This window comes from Protobothrops mucrosquamatus, unplaced genomic scaffold (assembly GCF_001527695.2).
Source record: "Protobothrops mucrosquamatus isolate PMUCROS unplaced genomic scaffold, P.Mucros_1.0 scaffold397, whole genome shotgun sequence".
NCBI classification, from domain to species: domain Eukaryota; kingdom Metazoa; phylum Chordata; class Lepidosauria; order Squamata; family Viperidae; genus Protobothrops; species Protobothrops mucrosquamatus.
In genome coordinates, this window is record NW_015386728.1 from 351,424 (window position 1) to 359,425 (window position 8,002).

The 8,002-nt window shown below is 50.2% G+C and overlaps 1 protein-coding gene across 1 annotated transcript in view; it reads right to left on the reverse strand.

Moving 5' to 3' along the window:
- Positions 1 to 1,132: 1,132 nt before the first annotated feature.
- PUSL1 (pseudouridine synthase like 1) overlaps positions 1,133 to 8,002 on the reverse strand; it is a 13,338-nt gene continuing 6,468 nt past the window's right edge. Inside the window, exons 4-8 of the mRNA XM_015816065.1 lie at positions 7,434 to 7,583; positions 5,770 to 5,943; positions 3,167 to 3,221; positions 1,572 to 1,734; positions 1,133 to 1,158 (exon numbers count right to left, since the gene is read on the reverse strand). Coding sequence (XP_015671551.1) covers positions 1,139 to 1,158; positions 1,572 to 1,734; positions 3,167 to 3,221; positions 5,770 to 5,943; positions 7,434 to 7,583 — 562 coding nt within the window. The 3' untranslated portion in view covers positions 1,133 to 1,138. The remainder of the gene's footprint in view (positions 1,159 to 1,571; positions 1,735 to 3,166; positions 3,222 to 5,769; positions 5,944 to 7,433; positions 7,584 to 8,002) is intronic.

Consider the following 8,002-nt stretch of genomic DNA (forward strand, 5'->3'; position numbering starts at 1 on the left):
TGAGCTTATTTTTGTTTCCTTTTGACTTTTAGACTGTTTCCTCCCCTTGCTCCCCACATGTCAGGGCCTCCTACACACCTTTTGTGCAGGAAGCAGGGGAGAGGGGGCTCTGCTGCTGTGGTTTGCAAACTGCAACCGAGGCAGCAAGAAATATGGTGTTAGATGGTGGCATTTTCCCCAAGATTTTAGAGCAGAAGAGCAAAGCTGATGGTCCAGAGTTTATAATCCTGACCGTGCAAACCCCCGCCTCCAGTAAGGGTGGAGGGAGGCATGAAAAGACAGCAGAGTAATAAGAGAATAAAAGATCTGTCTGTCAAGTGTTTAACAGAAAAGCGGGATCAAGTCTCTAATATTCTGCTAAGATAAACTATTTTGAAAGTGAACCTTAAAAAGTGTTTTGCAACGGGTTTGTGGCACAGGCGAAAGCTAGCAAAGGGTTGCAGCTGGCTGGTGGTTGTAGGGAAACCAGCAGTAGTTTCTTAATTTATCACTAGGGACTGGAAACTTACAATTCAGTTGAGAATCTCAAGATGGCACTGACTAGATGAATTAACGGCAGAACCCTTAAGAGAGGGGATGCACCCGCAAACAGGCATGGAGAACACGGAGGTAGCCTGAGAACTGGAATAGCCTGTCATTCTCCCAGATTGTAGAAAGCTAGTGCTAAAAACACTCATTAGCAACTGCACGTATCTCACACGATAGTAAGGCAATTTACTCAAGAATCTGCAGTCCAGATGTCAAGATCAAATTGCTGGTCCCGGATGGGTAACTGAAAAGGTGATGGAGGATATAAAACGGATTTATTTTTGCTTCCCTGAGTACGCACACATTTTTTGACGATGTGGACCACAACACAGCAGAAACAGCCCTTAAAAGCACGGAGGTTTCCAACAGGCCCTCTCGTTTGCTTATCAGAGAATGTCTTAAGGGGGGCCAGGAAGCAACTAAATCCAAACTCCTTCAGAGTCCATCTCTTTCTTAGCCACCCGGAGAAGGAATCGTTTTCTCGGCAGAGGGAGTCGAACTTCGGATTAAGCAAGTTTATTAACAAAATGCCTGCAGAGCATGAGAAAAATGAGAATTTTTCTCCCTCCAGCAATGTATAGAAACCCCTAGGCAGAAATTATAGTCCATTTCAATCTTCTGTCTCTAAATCTGCAAGATAATGAAGGGGGAAAGAAAACAAACCCGAGAATTACAGAATATACAACAGCCGTAAGACTGAGCAGTGAATTGGTTTCAACCTCATCTCTGAGACAACTTTAGATAAATCGTGGATGTCAGCCTCAATTCTACCTCTCCCCCCCCCAAAAAAAATTGCAAAACGAAGGAGATAAACCAACTCAGTGATAGAAAGAGTTGTTCTTGTGAGGACTGCAGTGCAATAAACTTGAGAACAGAAAAATAACAACTGTTAGCTGTCAGTCCAGCTGTTTGAGCTGGTTCTTGTGTTCATGAGGACTAGAAACCAGACACCAAAAGACATCCTGCATGACCTGTGCTCTGCTTCCATAGCCTTGGAACTGGAGGGGGACCCCAAATTCAACCCGATGCCTCTGTTTGCTCACCACTTTTGTAGTACTCGACATGCTTGAGGAAGAGTCCGTCTGGGGGCGCAATGGTGTTGTGGGGATAAGCCATCAAGTCCCGGGCCGCTAGGAGTTCCTTGATGTGATGCGGTTGTAACCGGTTCTGACCCACGGCTACCAACGCCCCCACCATTCGCCGCACCTGGGGAGTGAGAAGGGTTGAAAACACCAAAGTTGCAAACTCCACACAATTGGGGCAAAATCGAGGAATGGAATCATGAAATGGGAGGGTTGGGTGGGGTCCTTCAGAAGCCATCTAGTCTGACCCCCCGAGAAAGAGCCATCTGTTTGAAAGAGAAAGAGAACCCGCCCATTTTCTGGGTTATCTCAAACCCAAGGTTTTTTTTTGTTTTTTTTTAATCTTCAGCCCAAATCTGTATTGGATCCCATTTCTGACAGAAGGCAGTCCAGTCTCTTCTTGAAAGCTTCCAGTGATTAAACTCCAATAGGCCATGAGCTGTTTATAGATCATATAAGCCATGGTTTGCTTACTGGGGATGTGCAGTTAAAACACACATGTCTGGATTCCTAATTTTGAAGCTTAGTTTACAAAGCCACCACCGTGTGGCCCCAAGCAAATCGACAACACATTTTTACTTGGAGCCACCGAAGCGGTGGCTCAGTGGGAGAGACTTAAGCCTGTTTCAGACGTCATCCAATCCCCCCACTTGGGCCCAGAGCCCCCAAGACGACCCCGGCCTTCCCCGCAGGAGGGTTGTGAAGAAAGAAGGCGCCGAGCGCCCAGTGACCTTTCTTCGAGCTGACCGAGGTGGGCTCCGTGGTTTGGGAAAAGCAGCTCTTTAGCAAAGGAGGCGAGGCTGCTGCCACCCACCCACCCTGAGTCTCTCGTGTCATTTCCACCAGCCACAAAAAGCTCGGCTCCTGCAGGTTGCAAGCGGCACGTGGCCGGCCGCCCGCCCACCACTGAGGAAGGCAGCCCAGGCCCAGGAATGTTTTTGGCAGCTGTTTTCAAGCAAGTGACAAGACGGTGGGGGAAACAAAACCCCCCTCAAGGCTTTTTCACTTTTTATTTTTGCAAGTACCGGCTGAAAACAGACAGCCACCGCCAGGGGGGAAAGCCACCTCCTCTCCTCGTGGCTAACCGACTGTAGGCGGGCGCTTCCGCGCGAGAGCCGGCCTCACCACCTCCCTTGCCTCTGACTCATCCCCAGCGTGATTCATTTATTCTACCTAACCGGACGCCGCCAGCTGTGCCAGGGGCCTGCTGAGAGGCATCCATCCGTATTTTCACGGTGGGGCTGTTTGCCAGGTGGCCTCAAGTGTGTCCCGGGCAAAGCTCTCTTGGGCTGGCTGGCTTGGAAGGAAGGATGGGAGTCGAAGCCCAAGCCTCCGGATGGCCGTGGAGAAGGCTCCTGTGGGTGCTCCAGGGACACCCACCCGTGGTCATCTCATTTTAAAGTGGAGAGGCTGCCTCTCAAATCGTAAAAACGTAATAACTAAGGCTTGGGCCGAGAGGAAAAATGGTGACAAAAAGCACGCAGGGTGCCACCCAAACGAGTCTGCCTCGACTAACGCCGCTATTCAAAATGTCCAGTCGGAAAAATGATCCGTACCTGTTTGTACAGGAAAGATCGGCTTACAAATTCCAGTTCCCAAAACTTCAGGTTGCTGGAGGGAAAGAAGAATGGGCTTTTAAAAAGGCAGCGTTAAAATCCATACAGGAAGGTGCGAACTATTATTTATTGATTAAACTTCTATGCCACCCATCTTTTCTGTCCTACCCTGGAGCAGTCGGAGGTCTGCTCAGGAATAGATCCTCTGTGGACAATCTGAAGGCAGCAGCACAGAATAATCTGCAGTTTAACTCAAAACCTCTGTAAAACTTGAAAAGGGGAGGTTGGATTCAGGAGATCCCAAGTCTTTCTTTTCCCGTTCATCTGTCAATCTACGGATTGGGATTTATAAGTCAAAACCAGGCAACGGGTCACCGCTTTCCTCTCCAGACGAGACCCGTGAGGAATTGTTGTTCTGCAGCTTTCAGCCACGGATTTCCATTCTGAGCAAACTACGAAACCGCTGTGCTGTGGTCCAGTCTCACACCTGCTTCGCGAGCGTTTTACTCTCCGTTTGGCTGGAGAGTTTTCAGAAAGTAGCTTCTGACATAATCTTAAGGTCTAGGAACTTGATTTCTTTTTAAGGCCCACTCCTCCATTATTTCAGCGACAGGCCAAAATGGATATTTTGTAACACAATTCAGAAATGGGTGGGGGTCTTCATGTCTCCTGCCTCAGTTTAGACCNCTGCTTCGCGAGCGTTTTACTCTCCGTTTGGCTGGAGAGTTTTCAGAAAGTAGCTTCTGACATAATCTTAAGGTCTAGGAACTTGATTTCTTTTTAAGGCCCACTCCTCCATTATTTCAGCGACAGGCCAAAATGGATATTTTGTAACACAATTCAGAAATGGGTGGGGGTCTTCATGTCTCCTGCCTCAGTTTAGACCCCTGAAACTCTTCCTTAACCATGTTGGTTAAAAAAACATGCTCAGAGGCTCCTTTTCCAGACCGACTGCAAGGCCTTCAGCTGCACTGAACGCTAAACCTCGGCTTGAGCCCCTTGGCTGCAACACCAGCAAAAGGTTCCCACCCAAATTCACCCACAAGGCTGTTGGGGGTTGATCCGAAAGGGCTAAAAAGAGCCCTCGTGTACAGGGGCAGTCTATCTTGGACTGCCCCTGCTGGTGTTTGGGTTGCCTCACGGCGCAAAGCAGGCATCAGAAGAAATGTCAGTTTGATGATGAATTTTTTCCCCTGCTGACATTTCTGAGCAAAGGCCGGGCCAGCGTCCGTGGGTGGGGATGCCTCAGCGGATCAATTGTCAGCCTGGATCAGCGTAGGGGAAAAAAACCCACTTGAAAATTCAAGTGGGTTCAAACACGACGACTTTTTTTTCCTCTCCCCCGGATCACATGGAAATGCCTCACTCAACTAGCAGGAGGTCCTTCTCCCACCACCTGGCAGGCTGAAGCAGCCCTGAAGGGAAGCCACAGCCACGTCAGGGGCTTCAGATGCGAATTCAAATCCTCCCTCCTCCTCCTCCTCCTCCTCCACCTCCTGCATTCAGGTGGCTTTCGGCTTTTGAAATCCAGCCTTTGGGATGGGCAAGGTGGGGCCCCTCTCTGCCAAGGAAGCCCTCTGTTTAAAGTAAGACCTGACTTGACCCTCGCACTCAAAAGTGAGTTGCGATTGTGTTGTTTCTGGCCGCGGAAACGAGCTGTACCTTCTTCCTGCAGCTAGAAAGCCAGCAAATGGGGAGAAGGCTTCCACTCCCGTTCTTCTTCCTGACAAGCTAGCTTACTCTGTGCAGAGATCGAATCCTCGTTCGCTGGTCTCCTCCAAGCGTCTTGGGGGAGCCCCAATCTACAGCTAGGTCCTTAAAGAGCCACATGGCTTTTGTGGTGTGTGTATGTGTGTGTGTGTGTGTGTGTGTGTGTCTTGTGGCCCTGCCCACTCCTTACTGAACGCCTCCCACTACAAGCCCAGTCTGAAATAAAGTCACAAGACACAGTTTTGGGTAACCACCCCAGTCTTTTGCCTTTTGGAAGCCCTTCTGACAGACAAGTTTCTAGTCCGTAGGTTTGCAATGAAGCTGGCAAACACTTGGGCAGGTTTGGAGGGTGAAATGTCCGAGTCTTGAGTTTCAGCAAAATAGGAGAGAGTCTGACTTTCAGGACCACGGAGAGCTCTTGGACCTTCCTTGCCAGTAGAGCCTCTTCCCATTTCACACTAAAGTGAAATCCTTAAAAACTCAATTCCTGTGATGCAAATTGCTTAACACCAAACTCTCAAAGGAAAGGATTCTTATCCATGGAGGCCCTATTAATCCGAGCTCCTCCCTGTTGCATTTTCGGTCCGTTTCTAGTGATAAAATATTCCTCCCCCTCTTTTTTTTTCCTTTTCCTGACACCCTTCCGGATGACACTTGTCGATCTTGGTGTTTCAAAACCATCTCTTAAAATCAATATTTAAAATTAAAATTTTCACTACACACAAACCCCCCCAAACCTCGGTTAAGAAAAGCAATTGCCGCATTCACACAACATGGAATATACCCAAGCAGAATACAGTGAGTCTTTGACTAGCAACCGTCAGGAAAAAAAAAAATTATGGGGAAAAGAGAGACGGGAGCAAAATGACGACGGAAGGTCTGGGCAGCCTCACCTGTCCTGGCTGTGCTCGGAAAGGAAGCCCCGGGCGGGCCTCACCTCCACCCAGTTCAGGCTCTTGATGGGGCTTCTCACCGGCATCTCTGAGCTGGCCGAGCAGAAGGTGGAGAAGTCGTGGGTGCCCATCAGAAACGTGGCTGCTTCCTGCATGGCGGCCAGGTTCAGGTGGCTAAACCAGAGGAAGAAGACTTGAGGACGTGCCATCCTGCCCTTTTTTGACTCCTAGTGACCCCATGGATAGGCGATCTGTCCCTAACTCGTCCTTTGAAGATTTTGGAGAAGGAAAATGCTACAAAAAACCTGCTCCTCTGGGTCTGTCTCGGCATCTCTACAGAGTCCTACAAAGCAGACCTAGCGGTCCTCCCCCAAATATTAAATTTTTTGGGGGGGAAACTCGCCAGACTCTTTGAAAGGGTCTAGAGGCTGCAAAGCGAACAGAGGAAAACAGCGAAAAAGCTAACTTCCCAAGGATAGGAGGGACACCATTTCTGTCTATTTTATAATAGCTGAAGGCCCCTGTATTTGAAAAAGCCCTTTATAGAAAGGCATTCTGACTGATGCCTGTTTAGAAATTCGGTCCATTTTTCACCTGTGTTGTTTTAGAGCACCTTAATTCTACAGCAGGATCACCTAGTGCAGTGGTTCTCAACCTTTTTAATGCCGCGACCCCAACCGGTCGTATGTCGAGGACTAACCCGGTTGTAAGTCGAGGACTAAACCGGTCGTAAGTCGAGGACTACCCAGCCGGTCGTAAGTCGAGGACTTTCCCTGCCCGGGAGCACCGCACATGCGTGGTTCCGCCCCCTGCGCCGGCCGAGGCGTAGCTGGCAAGCGGCAGAGACGGAGCAGGCCGACCACCAGCTGGCCCAGCCCAAGGGAGGTAAGGCACCCGCCGGAAAAGGGGGGAAAAAATGGCGGACAAAAAAAATGGCAGACAGCCTTGCTTGGCGACCCCCGTGAAATGGTCGATCGACCCCAAATGGGGTCCCGACCCACAGGTTGAGAACCACTGACCTAGTGCCTGGTAAAACCCTAACCCTTGAAAAAAAAACTATTCAGAGTAGGATTTTGTTAGGGATTAGGTGGGGAGCTACCTTGGATAGGAGACCTCTTAAGAAAGCTCGCTCTACGGATAAAAGAAGAGATCTGCAAGAAGGCAACAGTGAGGCCGCTTCCAGCTCTACCAAGAGAGCAGCTCTTATGGACCGTGGGACCCCATCCCTTGACTGGATTGAATTGACTGAGACCGCCATCTTTTCCCCGTCCGCCTGGCTGAGGCTCGGAGAAAACGCGCTGAGCCATGGAGACCTGACGATCCCCAGTGAGACTCGGCGGCTCTTTCAAGTTACAGCTCCAACAACTGGAGAGGAAGCAGATTGTGGAAGTGTGTTCACGCACCTCTTGGCACATCCAGTCGCTGCATAATTTATGGGCGACCTGGTTACGCTGCAGATGCCAAGGTCGTTTTCTGGGAGCCAGCTTCAAATTACTACTCAACCCAGATCCGTTAAGATCTTGCAGGCCCAGCTGGGGATCCGCAGTCCCCGATCTTGTGTCTTCAACATCGGAAATGTTAAGGCTCAAAGCGGGGGGGTGCAAGCAAGCAGGAGGGGGAAGCGAGGGGCCGGATCCACAAACACAGGAGTTTCACCAACTTACCCACGCCAGTTTGCCCAGCAGAGATCCCGTTCAAAGACCGGCAGGTCAGAATAGGCTGTGCAGCCTGTGGCCACCCGATACACGTAGGTCCTGGCTCGGGCCAAGAAGCGGGCGTGGAAGTTGCTAGAAACCCTGCAAGCGCTCAGAACGCTTTCGGAAAGACAAGGGGGAAGAGGCAGGGATTCGTTTAATTTCTCCGCGGTCTTTCATTCAATGTGGCTTTATGCAAAGAGAGCTCCCTTCCTTTTTATCCACTCAACCCCAACCCTGTGAAGGAGGTCAGGGAGAGAGACGAGAGCGCCTGGCCCAACGTTCCCCAGGGAGTGTCCAGGACTGAGGGCGGGACTCGAACTCAAGCCTTCTCAGTCCTGATTCAACCGGCAATCATTCCGAGGGATTCAGTTGCCCGTTTGAGCAGGTCCTCTGGCTCTTGGTCCACCCCAAGGTTGACAAAAGGGCTTTCTTTAATGCCTCGGAGCGGTGGGGTGGGATATCAGCCTGGCACTTCCGTGCTGTTGGGAGGTCCTAGGATCTGTGTAGCCCAGCCGGTTCCTGACACACAACTCCCC